The sequence below is a fragment of the Gadus morhua genome, unplaced genomic scaffold (genome assembly GCF_902167405.1).
Source record: "Gadus morhua unplaced genomic scaffold, gadMor3.0, whole genome shotgun sequence".
Taxonomy (NCBI): Eukaryota; Metazoa; Chordata; class Actinopteri; order Gadiformes; family Gadidae; genus Gadus; species Gadus morhua.
In genome coordinates, this window is record NW_021963975.1 from 43,996 (window position 1) to 67,095 (window position 23,100).

The window sequence follows — 23,100 nt, forward strand, 5'->3', positions numbered from 1 at the left end:
CCACCACCAGCACGGCCCCACCCACCAGCAAGGCCCCGCCCACCACCAGCACGGCCCCACCCACCAGCACGGCCCCGCCCACCACCAGCACGGCCCCACCCACCAGCACGGCCCCCCCCAGCACGGCCCCCCCCAGCCCGCCTGCGGAGCGCAACGGTTGTATGTACACTTTCCTCCTCCTTCATCCTAATGTGAGCGATGCTGTTTTAGCTTGTTTAGCTTTATAACCTGCACTGCACTTTCGGGCTTCCCTGAGCGAGACGCCTCACCCTAACGGCTCCTGACGAGTTAGCTGTTGCCCTGAGGGGTCGACTCCACTGTGTGTGTGTGTGGGTGTGGGTGTGGGGGTGGGTGTGTGTGTGTGTGGCAGTATTGTCAAGCGCTTTGAGTGGCCACTGGTTAGAACAGAGCTGTATAAATGCAGTCCATTTAGCATTTTAGAAACGTGCTTTGCATGCAATTTATATTTTTCTTTGTCGGATGTCTTGTCTATCCATAGATTTTGTTAGCACCGTGATCTTGGCGGTGATCTTGGCGGTGATCTTGGCGGCAATAATTGCAGTTATCTGCGTTCACAAGCACATGACAGGTGCGTATTGCACATGGTTTCATTCATAGAGTGTTCTTTGAGTTGTTTTGTATCTCCCATTCGTTTGAACTCTTGATTGTTTGTGCCAAATGAAATTGTTTTATGAGATTTGTTCTTGTCTTCAAGGGGTCTGGATCTGGAAAAAAGGTCAGAAACTTAAATACCACTTAAATCCTATTGCATTTACATTCAGGGCGTTTAGCAGACGCTTTCATCCAAAGGGACTTACAATAAGTACATTTGTCAGAAGAAAGAAACAACAATATCTCGCTGTCGGAGCAGTAAGGATGTTCATAGAACCCAGTGCCAATCACTTACAATCACTAGGTTAACCCATTCCCCTTACACAACAAAGCTAGGATACGATGCTAAGTACTATTTTTAAGTAACATACAATAAGTGCGTACATAAAGTGCCAGGACGTACAAACATACAATAAGTGCGTACAAGTACAACAATAATAGCAGTGGTACAAGTACCACTGCTATTATCATTATGATGCACCATGTCTGACTATGTACCAACTGTTTCACCTACTGCATTTGAGTTGCCATGAAGTCAACTAAAACCTCTCTCACATTTGCATATCCTCGTGTTTAAAGATCAGTTCACTCTTTCTAAATTGATTATTTGTACATCTTTCATTAGTTTGCTTTAAGGTGAGATTGAGTATCAGTTTTATGTATTTTATGTATCGCAGCTCTTAATTTGTATCATGACCAAGACTATAATACATTATTAGGCGAGTGCTGCATGCAGCACTCAACTATTGTTCTTCTTAGGTTTCTTTCTTTCTTTCTTTCTTTCTTTCTTTCTTTCTTTCTTTCTTTCTTTCTTTCTTTCTTTCTTTCTTTCTTTCTTTCTTTCTTTCTTATTCTCTACAAACTTTGGGACCTATCTATCTCCTTCCTCAATTTTTCACCTAGAGACTTAAAATATTCAGAATAGCTCGGAATCGCCCGCTTCTTTTCAGATTTTTAAAATATTATCTTTTTTTTAACATGGGAGTCATGGGAGTCCTCTGGTACTTCAACTGTAGAAGTAACGTAACTAAATCGATTTTCAACCGTTTATCTTCGTTCAAACCATTTAACAACACACTTGTATCTTCCATAATATCTAAATGGAATTTCGATATCATTTCAACTTTCTTCTGAATCAGTTTTAGATTCATACCGCTTCGTTTTCAGCTGTTTTCATTGAAGACCTCTGCCCATTCTGATACACCTACTTCTTATGACATCGTAACTAAATCCTTTTTCAACCGTTTACCATCGTTCAAACCATCAAACAAATCCACACACAAACTGAATTTCGATAGCGTTTATACTTTTTTCAGAATCACAGTTTTAGTTTCAAACCGGCATCATTTTCAGTTGCTTATAATAATTTTGGTAACCATAGCAACGCCGGTAAACAAACACCGCAAAGCACAATCCCTATAAAGCTCCCTGCGCTACGGCCATCCGGAGGCGCAGAGCTTTTGGCCGTGATATATTTAAGCAATAGTTCACGAAAGGCTGTGGTATATGCTCATTATACAACTGTTAGGGGCGTTGTCCGGCCCCGACGCGCAGCGGAGGGCCGGCGACCCCCTTCAAAAACCAAGAAAGTCGAAGTAGCCGTTTTATTAAAGAATACAAAAAAGTAGTCCCTCCTGGCTGCCTTCAAAATGCACGACGGTCGCTATGCAACACACTTTAGCGTCCCTCCGAGAGAAGGCTAGAGCGGTTCGCCGGCAATTTATCCTATGGAGCAGTTCACTCGCCGTGTGCCTAAGCTTTCGTTAGTCTCTCCATCGCCTTGCTCACTCCCGGAGTAACAACATTTACACCCTCTCCATCATTCAACATATTTTTTACTTTGTAACTGTTTCTACTTCCAGGCGCGGAGTGATATGCAAACTTTCACAAAATGATCGGGCGTCATAGCAGTTATGTATACGCTCATTATACAACAGTTAAGAACCAATCAGATCGCTGGATTTAAGCCACCCGTTGTATAAATGATAATATAATACTATTATATTATCTCTCACACACACGCGCACGCACGCAGTGACGTTTCACAATCCCGCTGAATGCTTCGCGCTTTTCATTCAGCGGTCACTTTAATTGTTTCCAACCATTTACATTTTCTTAAATGGTGTGCATGTTAAAATTGTTTACTCCATTTAGACTCGAATTCAAAGTTCAAATCCCTTCACTTGATCCCTTCACTTGCCATTTAACATCTCTTTATGTCTTAAACTATCTTTATTAAAACATATTTTCAACCTCACTTTGCACTACATGAACTCACTGCATTTTCTGCAGGAAATGCATTTTCTAGTTGTAATTGGAATCGCTACTGATGCTAATTAATGTACATATACTATACATATAAACTGTTACTTTTTTAATCCATTTTTCTAGAAATCTGGGAGAAACGAAAGGATGAAAGGAATGGTACGTCTTCATTTGAGTGATTGAACTCTCTACTCATTTACATTTAGGAGATTTTTGCTGATGGTTTTATCCAAGACTTATCTTCACTCTGTTCCAGGGTCTTCCAAAGATGGGACCAAAGATGGATCTCCGAAACCTCTGCTTAACCAGACTGAGTAAGTCAATGTTTAGTTTTATCGGACTTCGGGGGGACATTGCAGCACCTTAAACGATTTGTAAAAGCCCAAAACTCTTATCAGAGTAGAACTGAATCAGGGCTGATGACACACACACACACACACACACACACACACACACACACACACACACACACACACACACACACACACACACACACACACACACACACACACACACACACACACACACTCTGTTAGGGCTTAATTGATGCTACGCTAGGTATCTGGATTGTGGGAATGACAGGATTGTGTCTGACAAAGTTCTCAACATTTTAACACTTCCTTCTCGTTTATCAGGAAGAACTTGGAACTCAACGGGGCCAGGCAGCATGAGGAAACTACTATCTGAACAGGGGTGGATGGTGTATAGGGGCGATTTGGGCGACGCACTACCAACTGCAGGCATGCAAACTAGTCACCTTTCGGCGAAATTCGCCGTTTTGAAGACAAAATTGACCACTTGTGTGATTCGTGGAGATCCGTTGAGAAAACATTTGGCGGGGGGGGGGGGTCTGATGGCCAGACATGGAGTCCTTGTAGCGCCTGCTAATACATTCTCAATGGAGAGGCGAGCGGACAGAGAGAAGGCGCAGCATTCTGTCAGGCGGCACGACAAGTGGGCGCACTCCCGTGGAACTGTCGCTTCCGTGCTCGTCGAACGCATGCGCGCGCTCGTGAAGCCGCGCGGCCAACCGACAGCGTGAGCGGAAAGTCGCCTACCATCTGAAACGGCCAAGCGTGAGCCCAACGGAGCCTTTAAATGCCTCGTTTCCACCGAGCGTTTCCACCGCCGACAGTACCCTCATGGTAGGCCGGATGTCGATCGCCGCGGCAGCTACGTAAACATCCCAAAGGTGAACGACGAGAACTGATTCCCAAAACAAACATAACAAAAATATGGTAACGTAAATAAAATATACAAACGAACAGACCACCACAAGTTGAGTAACGATCGCTGTAGGCTTCAATATCATGCAAGCACTTTGTTTTCTTTTTATTTTGTTCTACATCACAATTGCATGCTTTAATAAAGTATTGTAATAGGTCCATGCTACACCTCCTTGTTCGCCCAAGCTAACGTTTTACGCGACACGTCCATTGTCCAGAATAATACCTCGCAGTTTGTTTTTATCCCCATGTCACGCCCAGGCCCGGTTCTACGGGGGTGCATAAGCATGCATTGCACCCCCCAAAAAAATGTTTGCACCCTCAATTAAAAAAAAAAAAAAAAAAAAGATTTTTTTTTATATAAATATGATAAAAATAATAAAATACTTGCTCACAAAATAAATTGTAATGAAACTTGTGACAATTTCCATTAAATACCGTTGAGATATGAGCATCCATCACTCTGACCGCTCAGTGGTGATCTATTTTTGTTGCCGGAAGCAATTTCATTCGTTTATATGATTAAAAAGACAAACAAATCACAATCTATTGTCAATTATTATTATTAACAGTACATTTTGCTAGTATAACCGTTGTATAAAGCAATATCACACTCGAGGTCGCAATGTTGTCGGTTTGTCGCTCTACATCAGCGCTGCTGTGATTGGCCGCCGGCTGGCATCGTGTGTCATGCTTTATTATGTCCATGGTGTCATGCCGGCGTCGTGTGCAAAATGCACGCACCCATATAGTATATCTATGGTGCGCACGGTAGTGACGTTGAACTTCTTCGGCAGCAACAGTTACATATCCGTTGGATATCCAATACATGTATTAAATGTATTATGTTCATAAGAACCCATATTTCTTTTTATTGTATTTATTTACAATTGTGTTAACTTTAAGAGTATTATACTGATTACTTTTGTTCAAAGTTCAAAGTCTGAAAGTGTTCTTTCCTTGTTCAGCTAAAATCTGTTTTATTTTTAAGTGGCAATGTACAATTATTTGTTATGTCAAATATCCTGCCACAATTTATAAAAAATAAACGTTATTTTTGAATTGCAGTCACATGTTTTTTTTTTAGTGTAGAATTCTGTTATTTTTTACACCTCACACATCACACAAATCAAAAACCTATCTCATATTCAAAGCTATCTAAGATATCAATAAGCTAATGTTGCAGCTGAAATGTTCCAACATGTCAGTAGAACTACGCAGAAGTGCTTGTCTATGGTAGGAAAGGCCTGTGTGTAAAAAGCGAAGTCTGAACTGAAGCTGGGTAGCTGGTTTTAGTAGGCCTATAGTACTGGTGCACCCCCTGTAATCTCAGATGCACCCCAAGGCATTCTGTTCTGGAACCGGGCCTGGTCACGCCCACTTTTGGCGGTGGAAACGCGAACCGTGCCGCAACTTTGCGAACCGAACCGAACGCACCCTCCGGTGGAAACGCGCCAAAAGAGAATTTTTCAGCGGGTCACCAGTTGTGTTGATACATACTAGTCGATATAGCCGAGAGAAGTCGCTGTTTTGCATGCTGCAAAACAGCGAAAGCGGGCCCTTGAGACACTGGTCCAGGCCAAGAAGAAAAATAAATAATGGCATACTCCTATTGCCCTGTCCTCCCACCTCTTTTTATTCTTCTCAATATTCGTTCTTTATTTTGTAATAAGTTATGTACCTATTGGGGCTGCCCTTGCACATAATAAATTAATGCTTTGTTCGTAATTGTGCGCAGTCCTGTCATTTTTTTTAGCTTGTGACTAACCCTAATACATTAAAAAATGTAAAAGAAAACTCCCCGGAGTATAAACCTGGAACCCTATAGTGGGTCTGTGTTTTTCTCACGCATCATTCTCACCTTTTTCACCCCGAGCCAGTTTGCATGCCTGCAACTGGGAGAAAGAGGATTTTTTTTTTTATATATCACGGCAAAAGTAGTTTTCAGTGTTCTAGACCTATTATCTGTCATTGTCCAATCAGAATGGTCAGATTCAAGTCGCGTTTCAAATGGTCCCGCCTCTATGGGCGAATTCATCGACGTGGAAAATCGCCCAAGCCTTCTCCGTTGACTCTAATGTTAAAACTTATTTTTTCGGAAATTGAGCCTTCAATGAATTTTCAATGGGGATTTGGGACTCGCCCTAACTTGCTTGCGTCATACGTAACTGAGCAAAGAGCGCGAAGGGATATCTTCGATCGAGTCACTGATTTCAACATGGCAGCAAATGTGCGCAATTCCGTTTAGTCTCTCAAAGGAGTTCCTTTTAGTCGACGATCCAATTCAAAAAAATTGGCATTAAAACAATCAGGACCTCCAAACCTTCCTTCCTTTCTACAAAGGAGGGATCTCCTGCACCCGAGGATTTTCAACAAATTGGTACGAAAAAAAAAAAAAGCTGGCTAGCAGGTTGTGAAGAAGCTAACGCAGTCCCTCACAACCCCACACCATATATTGTATATAGTTCTCTCTGCAAACCTATGGTGGCATCATGCCTTCAGTGTGTATATTGTATGTAGTTCTCTGCAAACCTATGGTGGCATCATGCCTTCAGTGTGCATATTGTATATAGTTCTCTGCAAACCTATGGTGGCATCATGCCTTCAGTGTGTCTTGAACAACCACACATAAAAGGTTGCACATATTATATTGATATTTTATCGTATTTGTCTCAATGCACACTTAACTGTAGACGGATTTATGAGTGAAGTTACCAACACAATAGATTGTCCGTAACACAGTATACCGGTAATTCCCAATTATTATTGATGTATTTCCACTTTTAATCTTGCTGAATTCTACAAGGCAAATAAATTAAGTAAAAACTTAGTTCCCCGGCTCCATTCGTCTTCATAAGGAAATGTTCTATTTTGTCTTTATTATTTTGTCAGAATGCACCAGAATGCTTCGTTTTTATATAAAAAACACAAAAAAATCTTCGGGGGGAGGAGGGCCCCCAGACTCCCCTACAGGAGTTTGGTTTACAAACTTTCTGCCCCCCCTATAATAAAATTCACCAGCCGCCACTGTGTCTGAACAACCACAAGGATCAACTACTGTCCACTGCATTAAGGCTATTGCAGTAGTGCACTTTATAAGAACACACGCACACAAAAACCAAACCATTTACACTTGATTCGGTTGCCAACTTGAATAATGCACAATTCAATTTTTTGGGGGAAAAGTTTGAAAACTAGAAGTAGGAATCGGTTTACAAATGGTATGGGTCAGTCAAAATCTATATTTATATATTTTAAATCTATATTTATATGTAATAATTGGTCAGAACTCTAGGTACGATGCCAGTATTTCCCACCAGCTATTCTAACATTGACAAACTCTTCAGGGACTTAAATGCACTCAAAGCCTCAAGTATGAAAATGTAAATTGTCTATAGAAGACGATACCTTCAAAGCACTAAACTGGTTGATATTTGTAGCATACGTGCTATATTCTGCTGTTCTCTCCCCTTGCCAACATGCCTGATGCTATCCGACCCCTAGTGTGTAAGGACGTTTTTAATCTATGTACTCTGGATTGATTGTGCGTTCAACGATTTTTTTAACAAATTGTGTATTTGAATTTGTACTTTACATGAAGTTCACTCTTGTTACCCGGGCCAATGTGTCTTTTGAAAGGCCTGCTGTCGTAATCAAAGAGATAAATGCTGTGAGGTCAGAAACGTGAATCGTGCGAAAATACAGTTTTGTATTTGTCCATGTTTGCTTTTGCTTTCTGCTAAATCTTTAAGACATTGCACTTTCTACAATGTATATATTTTACTTTGCCTTATTTTATTTTACGTATGCATTTTATTTCCTCATTTTATTGTATGCTTTCTTTAGCTTTCTGCTAAATCTTAAATAATAAAAAAATAAATAGATTAATTTATTTTACATTGCCATGGCAGGTTGTCAAAGTTGTATGTAAAATAATGGGAATAGGGAAACACAAAACACGTGTGTGTGTGTGTGTGTGTGTGTGTGTGTGTGTGTGTGTGTGTGTGTGTGTGTGTGTGTGTGTGTGTGTGTGTGTGTGTGTGTGCGCACGTGAATGTAGTTGCATTTGGAGTGTAATTGTATGTGTGTGAATGAAAATTGCTATTAACATTACTTTCCACAGTTTAACACTGACATCAATGCCACGATCTGAACCCTTAAGTTAATTAATAAGTAGGCACATTGCATTAACTAAGTATGACCTATTTGTATATTGATCAACAAAGTATACGTACGTATACAGATTGTCCAAGGGATGACAACGCCCCTGACTTCACTTATTTCAGTCAAGTATACGGGCAGAAAAGTGGCACACAGGGTTATAATAAGCATACATGTGACACAATCACTAACGGGGATTCATTAATAAAACCACATGGGAGTGACACTTTTGTACAGTGTCAGACATAGGATTGTCCGAACAGTCAAGTTACATGATACATGGCACAAAATGCTTTTGGAACCAACAATTGATTGCATTTTTATCGCTTTTCATTCACTTACATTCAGGGCGTTTAGCAGACGCTTTTATCCAAAGCGACTTACAATAAGAAAAAACGCATCAGAAACCCCAATAATTTCATCAAGCAACCAGATGTAAATTGTGAAGAAAAAATGGGGAGGCGTAGAGAGAGAGAGGGGTATTGGGAGAAGGAGGGAGGGGGGTAGAGAAAGAGAGGGAGGGGAGGTAGAGAGAGAGAAGGGGGGAGGGGTAGAGAGAGGGAGATAGGGAGGGAGGATGAAGGGGGAGGTATGTTAATACCGAGATTAATGATTCCTTATTTATTGAGCTGCACATTAAGGGCTTTCTATGGTTCCATGTACCCGCAAAACCCTCCTTGCGTCCACAAAATTGCTCCCAAAAATTGTAACCTTCAGTCGAGGCGACGCAGGAGCCAGGGCTGTGATTGGTCGGCTTACTAAAACCCAATGCAGAACCATAAAGGTAGAAGACTGCGGGAACGTGGAACCCTAAAAAACCAAGGGCTGTTTATGGTCCCACGTTTACCGTACGCAACGATGACATTTGGTGACATTTGACCTCTGGGGTTGCATTGTTAACAGCAAGTCCATTCCAGCCCTTAGAAAGCAACTTCAATGCATTTTCATTGGGATAACCATTTGCCAATAGCTTTTATTGTAAGTGAAATTACCGACGCAGTCATCATGTAGCCACCTAACCAATTATGTCTGTCCACCAAAATTACTTTATGGATTCCTATTCTGCTTGACCCCCTCATTGCTGCTCTCAGCTATATTTGTTTTTGTTTTTAGCCTTTTCGTTTCGCAATTCACGTTGGAATTTGATTAATCGTTTAGCCCTAGTGCCACGGATAGAGCTGTTCGCTTACAGTGGCTGTGGACCTGTGGTGAGTACATTGCACCTCACCCCCCTAGAGTGTGTGTGTGTGTGTGTGTGTGTGTGTGTGTGTGTGTGTGTGTGTGTGTGTGTGTGTGTGTGTGTGTGTGTGTGTGTGTGTGTGTGTGTGTGTGTGTGTGTGTGTGTGCTTTGTGTCGGTGTGCTTGTGTGTGTCTGTCGGAGACTGTTTGTGTGTGTGTGTGTGTGTATGTGTCGGACACTGTGTGTGTGTGTGTGTGTGTGTGTGTGTCAGACTGTTACTGTGCGTACGAGAGAGAGAGAGAGAGAGAGAGAGAGAGAGAGAGAGAGAGAGAGAGAGAGAGAGAGAGAGAGAGAGAGAGAGAGAGAGAGAGAGAGAGAGAGAGAGAGAGAGAGAGAGAGAGAGAGAGAGAGAGAGAGAGAGAGACTTTATAACAGTTTTGTGTATCGTAGTCTGTATAATAAGGACATGGTATTTATTCGACTGGTGGGGCTGATTAAATATATTCACCTTTGGCGCCCTCTCCTGGTTGGTAAAGGAAACTCACTTTGCCACCAGCGGTAGAAACACCGTCTGAATGACTCTTCTTACAATACCAAATTGGCTGGCTTCCATTCCAACAAACAGAAGAAACAAAATAATAGGTATGTTGTCTCCCTTTTGGAAATGTTTGTGCGAACGACTGCTCCACTAACCTAGTAGAAAATGAGGTCAGCTCAAACACCCAATGCTTATTATAAAAACATTGAAGCTCTAAATAACACGCATCATAACCCATGATTTAAGCCTGTCTGATATTGCCGTACATTCATTTGAGAGAAATTCGAATACTGAAATCAGCTATGTGAAACACCACGTTTATATATTATAGAGAATGAGCTAGCTGATGGAGCAGCGAAAAGGGCTTTAAGAAGGGAAAAGGTGGACGTAAAAGTGAGGCTGGGGTTAACTGAGTGTAGGTCAATCATAAAGAGGAACATCATGGCTGTGTGGCAGGAGGAGTGGGATCGGGAAAAGAAGGGGAGGCATTATTACAGCTTGCAGAAGTCAGTCACAAGGAGCCACTGGGAAAAGAAAGGAGGCATGCAGTCACGATGACCAGACTGAGGTTGGGGCATTGTGGACTAGCATGGGACTTACACAAAATTGGGAAACATGAGGATGGACTGTGGGGAGTGGGGAGTGTGGCAAAAACCAAACAGTGGAACATGTCCTGATGGAGTGTGCAGGACTCGCTCTAGAGAGGTTAGGGTTAGGGGAACGGCTGTATGCAGCGGTGGGCATAACACCCGTTACTCTGAGGAGCCTTCTGGGTCCCATGAGGACCAGCGTGGGATTGTAAAAGCTGTGCTGGAATTTATGGCAGCCACTCGACAGATAAAAATGGACTGATTGCGGTTTGGAATTTCGCTTTTGTTTTTATTTTTATTTAATTTTTTTCCTGTGGATGGCAACAATGTGCCGCAAAGGCATAGTCTGCCGGAAATTAAAGGAAGAAGAAGGAGTGTTGTGTGGTGACGGCTGTGTCCCAATTCCTAGGACGCATCCTTCGAAGGCTGCATTCGAAGGATGCGTCGACGCCGATTGCGTCACAGCGTCGCGCCAAGTGCTGTCCCAATTCCAAGGGTCCTTCAAATGCGGCCTACGAATGCAGCCTTCTTTTCCTGGATTTGAAGGATGCATCGGCTGTATCCTTCACGGCCCAACGTATCCCAAGATCCTTCACGGCCCAACGCATCCCTCCCAAGATTCATTGCGCATTCAATCAATGGAGATGGCGGAGAATGGCGGTTTAAGTTCTGCATTTAAATGTAAGTATTGGGTTTCTAGTCACTCGAGTATTTAACGATACAAATGTTAAAAATACAAGGGCCCTTAAAACTTTTTTCATTAAAGTAATATAAGTAAGGTAACGTTACAGTTAGTGACGCTGTAACGTTAACTAAGAACACCCGTTAAGCCCTATAGTTTCAAATTTAAGAGGTTAAAATGGTTATATTTACCGAAATTGTGGCGATTATATAGATAATTTGCTATTCTGTAAGGTTAGATAAATGGACCAACGCGAACACAGGTTGTGGACCCTGGTTTTCAGACCGTAACGTTACAGACGTTGGGATTGATTACACAGTTAACTTGGTTATTTTGCTATTTAAGCTGCTTTGGTTTGGTAGTGTAAAGCAAAACTAATTCTAACATTTGGTTTTGGTTTAGGGGGCCAGCAGCATACTGCTCGATTTATTCTATTGAGGGGGGAGAATGATGAGCTGTTCACCGGGGTGAAATACTCAGCAAGTGTGGCTTGGGGGTAAAGAAACAATCGTTTATTTATACCGTAAGTTAGTTTATAAAAATTATTATAGGCCATTTATATATCTTCATTTGACCATCTTGTAAAGGTTAGTTAAATTAGCCCTCATTAAACAGCAGGACCGATACAACATCCCCAGAAATCGTTTACTACGATGTCCTATTTTGGGTTATTAAAGAAAGAAAGACAAAAAAAAGTCACAGCTCGCATCAGTACTAGACCGCACTAGAAAAACACACAAAGAAAAAGGGTGTTTTGACTTCTACTGGTTGTCTTATTATTATGGGCTTCATATAGGATGAGGGCTAATTTAAATGTAACCTTTACAAGATGGTCAAATATATATATTATAAATGGCCTATTGTTAACATGGGCTATTAACATGATTGATAAATGTGTCTCTTGTTTTCTCTGATTAATAATGTCTCTGTGTTTACTGTTTAGGACAATTCTGGAGAAAATAGGCCTGCAGGGGAAGGTGTCTCCCCCGCAGGCAAAGAAAAACTTTTGCTGAAATTTGTTTTGATACTGCTCTTGTTGTTAACTGCCATGATTGATTTCCTCTGCCTTAGGATTGCAAGTATCCAGGGTCAGGAGAGGGGGTAGGTGGGAAACCCACTGCTGCCACTTGGCCCTGGTTTGTCCCCTTGGATAAGGTATTGTGACATATGCATTCCACCAACCCCCCTGTCCTAATTGCCTCCATCCCTGAGAACACACCAGGGCCAAGTACAGCAAGTACAGCAGTGGTGGATCAGGAGGTTGAGGACAAGATCAGGAGGAGGAAAGACAGCGAGGGCCAAGGTCCAGAAAGAGGGACAGAGAGGAAGACATGTTCCAGAGTCACTCACTATCTTCCGAAAAGGACTCAAGATTCACCTGTTCAGAGTCCACCTCGACTGCATAGCCACCCTCCCCCTTCTGGCAACCATTGTACCCTGTGTTGTATTGTATTATAGTACTTAACTGTGTAGCAACTGCAGTAGCTGCTATCATGGCTGTAACACGGGGAATGGGTTAGCCTAGCGATTGTGGTACTTGCACTTGGTTCTATGAACATCCTTTCTGTACCGACAGCGTTATATTGATGCACTTCTTATGACAAATGTACTTATTGTAAGTCGCTTTGGATAAAATCGTCTGCTAAATGCCCTAAATGTAAATGTAAAATGTCAATGTTCCAGTTAATAAAAGAGGACATGAGGCTACAAAGGGAGGCAGAGGAGAGAAGAGCCCAGGAAAGCAGGGAAAGAATGGATAGGTTTTTCTAAATTTTGGAGCGTTTGGTGGACAAATAACTTATGTTCTGTTATATTTAACACATTGTTTATTATTATTTACATATATTAATTGAAACTTACTTATTTAACTAACTATTTAACTAACTTTTTTGATTAACTATTTATTAAAACCCTTACTAACTTTTTTGTATTGACTAATGTATTCGTATATAACTTATAAAACATATACAACAATAAAACTATTTACAACAAACATTCATGTGACTAATTACAACAATTATTATAAAACTACTGTATACAAAAAAATAATGATCAATAATAATTTTTGTTGGTTTCTTTTTTTCGGGCTGTCCGGTTTAACTTCTGTTTACTAACAGGTCAGTTCAGCTGTCAGGGTTGCTAGGTGACAGGAGCAGCGCGTGGTCACGCAAGTGAAAGGGCGGTAACGGTTTGTTACGTAAACCAGAAATGCTCCGTAGGCTAGACCGTCCCATTTCTTCGGCCTTCGGAGTGTCCTTCGCGGTCTACGAAGGCCGCATCCTTCGAAGGACGCGGTCTACGAAGGATGCGTCCTATGAATTGGGACACTCGCCATGCGTCCGCGCCGATTCATTCACTCCATCTGTTCTGCGCCCACCAAGTAGTTCTCCGACGAAAACTTTGTTAAACCCGAATGAACTAGCATTTTTTCCATTCATTGATCAATTTTATAGCCATTTTATAGTCATGGTTTCGCATAGGGATCAGATCTTGTTCATCGTATTTCTACTTCCGTACTTGGTGCAGCCGGCCGGTGAGTTATGTATTGCAATATTAATAATAATTCGATCTCGCTAATGACGCTCATATTTTGGGATGGGATGAGCCTTTACTGGGAGCAAACTGTGCCTGCCTTGTAAAGGCTTTAATCCGTCATTGGGACGAGTGACAGAGAGGAAAAACAACCTGTGTGTGTGTGACGACGCTGAAGTTGGCATCCGATTCGCAGCATCCGATTCGGCTTGAAAACCACTTAGAATCTTCAAATCGGTCCTGATTGAAAACCACTACACCTAGACTCTTCAAATCTGGACTACATTATCACAGTGAGGCTATACATTATGTAAAACATAGTTTCAGATTTGTGAAACCTTTACCCTATTTGTGAAAATGCAATACAGGCTTATTTGAATGTTTTTTAGGGGTCCAGACCGCATTGCATTTTCACAAATAGGTTAAAGGTTTCACAAATCTGAAACTATGTTTTACATAATGTATAGCCTCACTGTGATAATTGAGTCCAGATTTGAAGAGTCTAGGTGTAGTGGTTTTTAATCAGGATCAGTTCTAATGCGGTCTGGACCCCTAAAAAGCATTAAAATGTGCCTTTATTGCATTTTCACAAATAGGGTAAAGGTTTCACAAATCTGAAACTATGTTTTACATAATGTATAGCCTCACTGTGATAATTTAGTCTAGATTTGAAGAGTCTAGGTGTAGTGGTTTTCAATCAGGACCCGTTCTAATGCAGTCTGGACCCCTAAAAAGCATTAAAATGAGCCTGTATTGCATTTTCACAAATAGAAAAAAGGTTTCACAAATCTGTAACTATGTTTATTATAATGTATAGGCTCACTGTGATAATTTAGTCCAGATTTGAAGAGTCTAGGTGTAGTGGTTTTCAATCAGGACCGATTTAAAGTGGACCAGCTGCTGAATCGGATGCTGCGAATCGGATGCCAACTTCAGCGTCGTGTGTGTGTGTGTGTGTGTGTGTGTGTGTGTGTGTGTGTGTGTGTGTGTGTGTGTGTGTGTGTGTGTGTGTGTGTGTGTGTGTGTGTGTGTGTGTGTGTGTGTGTGTGTGTGTGTGTGTGTGTGTGAGACAAGGTTCTGAATAATATACTTGGTTCTCATTTGGTTGGTTTTATATTATTTAAAGTTATCTTAAGCAAATGCTATTTAGAGAAGGTAACTGCATTAAAATAATGATTACCTATAATTTGCCCCCCTTGCCCAAATCAAGTTGTGCCACAATAGGTCGCATTTTCACAGTTCATTCTAATGAACAGGGGACATCCTGAAGAAGGGCAGATGTCTACATTTGACATCTGTCTTATTTTTCCTTGTCTAGAGGTCTACATGAGTAAAAGTTGGCTCATCTTACCCCACTCTGCCCTATACGGCTTGAAAGAGATATCTTACCACCTGGTGTGAGTTTGATTAGCCGTTACAAGACATTCTGAAAATCTGCCTCGTCTGACATCACAAATATGCGTGTCCACCTAGATGTATGCTGGATAGACCAGTCTATCAGCTAGAGCTGTACAGTGTAGATACTAGTACTCTACGAGCCTCTAGATAAACATGAATGCATGAGCACCAAGAAACAAACTGGTGCTCCCGTGAGAACCAGATCAAAATTGTTATGCGCACCCCTGGCAATTTCCATGTCACAAAACAACACAGACAGAGACACAGCTGCTGCGTTAGGCTAGCCATCATGATCAAATGCATTGTTGGACATAACATTACTTTTAAAAGTAGCCACGATAGCATTCAAATAAACAAATCATAGCAATGCAATGAGGTTAAGAGTAGTGTTACGACCCACCCCGTTGGTGTCCAGGGGGAAGGGGGGGGAGCAACAATGAATATAATACCGGGCGTTTAAAGAACAGAAGAGAGCAGAGTTTCAACCATTTATTGCATAAATGAGTCTTATGTTAACACAGAAAGAACCACAAACAAACAAAACTAACCCTACACTGAGGGAGCAACAAACAACACTAACCCTCCACTGAGGGAGCAAGGCCACGACGAAGAGCCCACATAGCTCCGACTCGCGACCGACAGCGAACCCACTCGGTTCGCCTATCTGGCCCACTGGCCACGTCTGCTCTCATCCCTGCAGCTTAATACCAATCCACGTGATTGCTGAGGGGCTGCAGGTGTGTCTGATCAGTCCGATGGGGAGGGTGATACCTGGAACAGAACAGCAGAGGAAAAACACACACACGTAACAAATAGATAAAAAATGCCCCACTATCATAGCTGTTCTAATATGGATTAAAGAGTGGTGAGGGAGGAGAGAAGTGGAGGAAAGTGGACAGTGCTATGTTGCACACACTTTATTAGCATATAAGCTAACAGAATAGCAGTTAAGAGAGTCAGTTTGATTGTGCATCAGGTTTTATGTTGAGACTGTTAGATTGTGTTAAACACTCAGGAATGTCTACTGTGCACTGCAGTGTTTTCTTTGCACTACAACTTTTGAATTTTTTGAACAAGAGTTAAGTTGGTACTGTGAAAGAGTAAACAGAATGGCCTTTCATTTTGTATAACAGTGAAACTATTATTTATTTTATTTTGTGTAAAGCAAAAGATTTTTTGCTGTGCAAAAGCAACAGAAAAATAGATCATCGTCCAATTAGTCGTTAGATTAGTCGACTAATCGATAAAATAATCGCCCGATTAATCGTTTAATAAATAATCGTTTACCCCCAGCCTTACTATCAGCCTACCCAGTGGACTGAAGTAAACATTGCTTGTAACGGCTAATCACACTCACACCTGGTGGTATTATATGTCTCCTTTTAAAATATTTTACTTTTGGGTATGACCCACTTTTTAAATGACAAATGACAATAAAACCCTTTGACTTTGTCGGTCGTGGCAATTACTAGCATACTGCTGCTAAACTTTTTGCTCATGCTGTTTTTTTCTTCTTAGAATATCATGCAGTTGGGACCAATGTGACCCTTCAAACCGGGTATGGAGGCAACAACCTAAACAGTGTTGACTGGAACCACGGTGAAAACAATGCTGTGAAGTGGTTCGAGAACAATTTTAAGGCCTACGGCAACTTTGAAGGTAAGTTGCGAGATCTTACCGGTCCAAGTGATGTAGCAGACATGTCCCATGTCGTTAATCGTTAATTATAACTTGTATTTTTGTAGATCGCATATTTCTGAACCGCACCAACGGAGATCTGACCCTCATCGGTGTGAACGACTCAGAGAGTGGGGAATACACTGTATCACTCAACGGCAAAGACAGCGTCACTAAGCACTTTATCAAAGTCATCTGTAAGTATGGGCCATGCGCGTATAGCATTGGATGACTATTTATATAGTAAAATTTAGCAGTTTCCTCCTAGCTGAGTGTAGAGGTGTCCCTGAGCAAGGCGCCTCTCCCTAAAGGTAGGTTGCTGGTTCGATCCCCGGCTCCTAGCTGATTGTCAAGGTGACCCTGAGCAGGGCACCTCACTCTGACTGCTCCCCAAAGGAAGGTTGCTGGTTCGATCCCCGGCTCCTCCTAGCTGAGTGTAACGGTGTCCCTGAGCAAGGCATCTCACCCTAACTGCCACCTTAGGGAAGAAATGCTAGTTCAATCACCGGCTCCTCCTGGCTGACGGCCGAGCCGACCCATCAGGGCGACAGCCAACTTGTAAGGAGCAGTCAGGGTGAGACGCCTCGCTCAGGGACACCTCGACACCCAGCTAGGAGGAGCCGGGGATCCAACTAGCAAACTTCGGGTTACCAGCCAACTCGCCTCTACCTCCTGATCGACTGCCGCCCTGTGACTAACGACTAACTGCGAACGTGTCTCTGTGTACAGACCACGTGCCCGTCCCCACGGTGACGGTGAACTGTTCGCCCGAAGGTGAACTCATGAGGTTCTGTCTCTACACCTGCGCCGGCGACACCAGTCAATCAGAGCCTGTCAGCTACGAGTGGAGCCTCCCCAACGGGACCCTCCTCTCGGCCTCCAACAAGACCATCAATGTCACCATGGTAACCGGGTGTCAGTGCGCCGCCGTTAGGGGTGGGACTAAATATCGTCACGCCGATAAATTGTCGCCCTTCTGCCTGTGATACGAGAATCAACACACTGGCGCCAAATATCGATATAATATTAAATAAATCTATTTATTTTTTGTATTTTTAGGCTGTATTCCTAAAGAGTTATACCTACCGATAATATCGCGATACAGCGATCCTGCGATAACCGCAATATTGTTAACACAATCCGATAACGATGCATCACGATGCATGTCTAACGATGAATACAGAATGACTGTGAAAAGGTAAAGTGCTGATTTCCGTCTTTATTCACAGTCCAAACTGAGTTTTTACTTTTTTCTTTGGCTCAAAACCAAGATGCAGTTGCCTGACTGCTATGTTTAAGGCAGTATGTTTGTATGTTCATCGTTTAATTGCACTATAGGCTTTCTTTTGTATCGTCCTGTTTTGATCAGTATATGCCAATGTTGTTATCAATAAAAAAACATTTGCACAAGGCAAGCCGATGCACTTCTCCATGTTGATAAGAGCATTAAAACGAGAACAATTAATGGGGAAATCAAGGGATTTTTAGCATAGAAAAAACATTTGTGATTAATCGCGATTGCTCGCGATTAATCGCGAGTTAACCGGCATTAATGTGATTAATCGTGATTAATTATTTTAATCGCTTGACAGCGCTAGTTAAATTAATTAAAAATAGGAAAATATTAGATATTTGGCGCCAGTCTATCGATTCTCATATCGCACAAAGTAGGGCGACGATATATCGCTGTATCAATATTTTGTCCCAGCCCTAGTCAGTTGGGCTCCGTTCCAACTATGGCTCCCTGGCCACAACCCTTCCTCTTGGGTAGGGCTCCATTCCAACTGTGGCTCTTCTTTTTCCCCCCACTCTCCTAGGAGTCTCTGACCGGCCCTCATGATCAGTTGTTATGTACCATGAAGAACCCTGTGAGCAAGGCCACGGCCACCGTCATGTCCCCCCCCAGAAGCACGGCCCTGGCCACCACCACCACGGCCCACCCCACCACCACGGCCCCGCCCACCACCAGCACGGCCCCACCCACCAGCAAGGCCCCGCCCACCACCAGCACGGCCCCACCCACCAGCACGGCCCCGCCCACCACCAGCACGGCCCCACCCACCAGCACGGCCCCCCCCAGCACGGCCCCCCCCAGCACGGCCCCCCCCAGCCCGCCTGCGGAGCGCAACGGTTGTATGTACACTTTCCTCCTCCTTCATCCTAATGTGAGCGATGCTGTTTTAGCTTGTTTAGCTTTATAACCTGCACTGCACTTTCGGGCTTCCCTGAGCGAGACGCCTCACCCTAACGGCTCCTGACGAGTTAGCTGTTGCCCTGAGGGGTCGACTCCACTGTGTGTGTGTGTGTGTGGGTGTGGGGGTGGGTGTGTGTGTGTGTGGCAGTATTGTCAAGCGCTTTGAGTGGCCACTGGTTAGAACAGAGCTGTATAAATGCAGTCCATTTAGCATTTTAGAAACGTGCTTTGCATGCAATTTATATTTTTCTTTGTCGGATGTCTTGTCTATCCATAGATTTTGTTAGCACCGTGATCTTGGCGGTGATCTTGGCGGTGATCTTGGCGGCAATAATTGCAGTTATCTGCGTTCACAAGCACATGACAGGTGCGTATTGCACATGGTTTCATTCATAGAGTGTTCTTTGAGTTGTTTTGTATCTCCCATTCGTTTGAACTCTTGATTGTTTGTGCCAAATGAAATTGTTTTATGAGATTTGTTCTTGTCTTCAAGGGGTCTGGATCTGGAAAAAAGGTCAGAAACTTAAATACCACTTAAATCCTATTGCATTTACATTCAGGGCGTTTAGCAGACGCTTTCATCCAAAGGGACTTACAATAAGTACATTTGTCAGAAGAAAGAAACAACAATATCTCGCTGTCGGAGCAGTAAGGATGTTCATAGAACCCAGTGCCAATCACTTACAATCACTAGGTTAACCCATTCCCCTTACACAACAAAGCTAGGATACGATGCTAAGTACTATTTTTAAGTAACATACAATAAGTGCGTACATAAAGTGCCAGGACGTACAAACATACAATAAGTGCGTACAAGTACAACAATAATAGCAGTGGTACAAGTACCACTGCTATTATCATTATGATGCACCATGTCTGACTATGTACCAACTGTTTCACCTACTGCATTTGAGTTGCCATGAAGTCAACTAAAACCTCTCTCACATTTGCATATCCTCGTGTTTAAAGATCAGTTCACTCTTTCTAAATTGATTATTTGTACATCTTTCATTAGTTTGCTTTAAGGTGAGATTGAGTATCAGTTTTATGTATTTTATGTATCGCAGCTCTTAATTTGTATCATGACCAAGACTATAATACATTATTAGGCGAGTGCTGCATGCAGCACTCAACTATTGTTCTTCTTAGGTTTCTTTCTTTCTTTCTTTCTTTCTTTCTTTCTTTCTTTCTTTCTTTCTTTCTTTCTTTCTTTCTTTCTTTCTTTCTTTCTTTCTTTCTTTCTTTCTTTCTTTCTTTCTTTCTTTCTTTCTTATTCTCTACAAACTTTGGGACCTATCTATCTCCTTCCTCAATTTTTCACCTAGAGACTTAAAATATTCAGAATAGCTCGGAATCGCCCGCTTCTTTTCAGATTTTTAAAATATTATCTTTTTTTTAACATGGGAGTCATGGGAGTCCTCTGGTACTTCAACTGTAGAAGTAACGTAACTAAATCGATTTTCAACCGTTTATCTTCGTTCAAACCATTTAACAACACACTTGTATCTTCCATAATATCTAAATGGAATTTCGATATCATTTCAACTTTCTTCTGAATCAGTTTTAGATTCATACCGCTTCGTTTTCAGCTGTTTTCATTGAAGACCTCTGCCCATTCTGATACACCTACTTCTTATGACATCGTAACTAAATCCTTTTTCAACCGTTTACCATCGTTCAAACCATCAAACAAATCCACACACAAACTGAATTTCGATAGCGTTTATACTTTTTTCAGAATCACAGTTTTAGTTTCAAACCGGCATCATTTTCAGTTGCTTATAATAATTTTGGTAACCATAGCAACGCCGGTAAACAAACACCGCAAAGCACAATCCCTACAAAGCTCCCTGCGCTACGGCCATCCGGAGGCGCAGAGCTTTTGGCCGTGATATATTTAAGCAATAGTTCACGAAAGGCTGTGGTATATGCTCATTATACAACTGTTAGGGGCGTTGTCCGGCCCCGACGCGCAGCGGAGGGCCGGCGACCCCCTTCAAAAACCAAGAAAGTCGAAGTAGCCGTTTTATTAAAGAATACAAAAAAGTAGTCCCTCCTGGCTGCCTTCAAAATGCACGACGGTCGCTATGCAACACACTTTAGCGTCCCTCCGAGAGAAGGCTAGAGCGGTTCGCCGGCAATTTATCCTATGGAGCAGTTCACTCGCCGTGTGCCTAAGCTTTCGTTAGTCTCTCCATCGCCTTGCTCACTCCCGGAGTAACAACATTTACACCCTCTCCATCATTCAACATATTTTTTACTTTGTAACTGTTTCTACTTCCAGGCGCGGAGTGATATGCAAACTTTCACAAAATGATCGGGCGTCATAGCAGTTATGTATATGCTCATTATACAACAGTTAAGAACCAATCAGATCGCTGGATTTAAGCCACCCGTTGTATAAATGATAATATAATACTATTATATTATCTCTCACACACACGCGCACGCACGCAGTGACGTTTCACAATCCCGCTGAATGCTTCGCGCTTTTCATTCAGCGGTCACTTTAATTGTTTCCAACCATTTACATTTTCTTAAATGGTGTGCATGTTAAAATTGTTTACTCCATTTAGACTCGAATTCAAAGTTCAAATCCCTTCACTTGATCCCTTCACTTGCCATTTAACATCTCTTTATGTCTTAAACTATCTTTATTAAAACATATTTTCAACCTCACTTTGCACTACATGAACTCACTGCATTTTCTGCAGGAAATGCATTTTCTAGTTGTAATTGGAATCGCTACTGATGCTAATTAATGTACATATACTATACATATAAACTGTTACTTTTTTAATCCATTTTTCTAGAAATCTGGGAGAAACGAAAGGATGAAAGGAATGGTACGTCTTCATTTGAGTGATTGAACTCTCTACTCATTTACATTTAGGAGATTTTTGCTGATGGTTTTATCCAAGACTTATCTTCACTCTGTTCCAGGGTCTTCCAAAGATGGGACCAAAGATGGATCTCCGAAACCTCTGCTTAACCAGACTGAGTAAGTCAATGTTTAGTTTTATCGGACTTCGGGGGGACATTGCAGCACCTTAAACGATTTGTAAAAGCCCAAAACTCTTATCAGAGTAGAACTGAATCAGGGCTGATGACACACACACACACACACACACACACACACACACACACACACACACACACACACACACACACACACACACACACACACACACACACACACACACACACACACACACACACACACACACACACACACACTCTGTTAGGGCTTAATTGATGCTACGCTAGGTATCTGGATTGTGGGAATGACAGGATTGTGTCTGACAAAGTTCTCAACATTTTAACACTTCCTTCTCGTTTATCAGGAAGAACTTGGAACTCAACGGGGCCAGGCAGCATGAGGAAACTACTATCTGAACAGGGGTGGATGGTGTATAGGGGCGATTTGGGCGACGCACTACCAACTGCAGGCATGCAAACTAGTCACCTTTCGGCGAAATTCGCCGTTTTGAAGACAAAATTGACCACTTGTGTGATTCGTGGAGATCCGTTGAGAAAACATTTGGCGGGGGGGGGGGGGTCTGATGGCCAGACATGGAGTCCTTGTAGCGCCTGCTAATACATTCTCAATGGAGAGGCGAGCGGACAGAGAGAAGGCGCAGCATTCTGTCAGGCGGCACGACAAGTGGGCGCACTCCCGTGGAACTGTCGCTTCCGTGCTCGTCGAACGCATGCGCGCGCTCGTGAAGCCGCGCGGCCAACCGACAGCGTGAGCGGAAAGTCGCCTACCATCTGAAACGGCCAAGCGTGAGCCCAACGGAGCCTTTAAATGCCTCGTTTCCACCGAGCGTTTCCACCGCCGACAGTACCCTCATGGTAGGCCGGATGTCGATCGCCGCGGCAGCTACGTAAACATCCCAAAGGTGAACGACGAGAACTGATTCCCAAAACAAACATAACAAAAATATGGTAACGTAAATAAAATATACAAACGAACAGACCACCACACAAGTTGAGTAACGATCGCTGTAGGCTTCAATATCATGCAAGCACTTTGTTTTCTTTT

The 23,100-nt window shown here is 42.5% G+C and overlaps 1 protein-coding gene and 1 long non-coding RNA gene across 3 annotated transcripts; both read left to right on the forward strand.

The window, feature by feature from the left end:
* Positions 1–11,050: 11,050 nt before the first annotated feature.
* On the forward strand, positions 11,051–12,482 carry LOC115538436 (uncharacterized). The gene is made up of 2 exons (XR_003975317.1): positions 11,051–11,253; positions 12,326–12,482. It is a non-coding gene; the product is annotated as an uncharacterized LOC115538436 (long non-coding RNA).
* Positions 12,483–13,490: 1,008 nt separating this feature from the next.
* On the forward strand, positions 13,491–22,617 carry LOC115538440 (cell wall protein DAN4). 2 transcript variants are annotated; one of them, XM_030350001.1, is made up of 10 exons: positions 13,494–13,787; positions 16,703–16,843; positions 16,930–17,058; positions 17,591–17,766; positions 18,679–18,994; positions 19,333–19,422; positions 19,549–19,569; positions 21,869–21,901; positions 21,999–22,056; positions 22,400–22,617. In XM_030350001.1, the coding sequence occupies exons 1-10, from the start codon at positions 13,721–13,723 to the stop codon at positions 22,449–22,451; spliced, it is 1,083 nt and encodes a 360-aa protein (XP_030205861.1). In that variant the 5' UTR covers positions 13,494–13,720; the 3' UTR covers positions 22,452–22,617. The 2 variants fall into 2 exon arrangements, with proteins under 2 accessions (XP_030205860.1, XP_030205861.1); XM_030350000.1 differs by lacking the exons at positions 21,869–21,901; positions 21,999–22,056; positions 22,400–22,617 and having other exon boundaries at positions 13,491–13,787; positions 19,549–19,769.
* Positions 22,618–23,100: the final 483 nt, after the last annotated feature.

Coding starts and splice junctions, on each gene's coding strand:
- LOC115538440 (XM_030350000.1), top strand. CDS start 13,721: ATGGTTTCGCATAGGGATCAGATCTTGTTCATCGTATTTCTACTTCCG. Junction 16,844..16,929: donor GGCCTACGGCAACTTTGAAG/GTAAGTTGCGAG, acceptor GTATTTTTGTAG/ATCGCATATTTCTGAACCGC. Junction 17,767..18,678: donor AGACCATCAATGTCACCATG/GTAACCGGGTGT, acceptor CCACTCTCCTAG/GAGTCTCTGACCGGCCCTCA.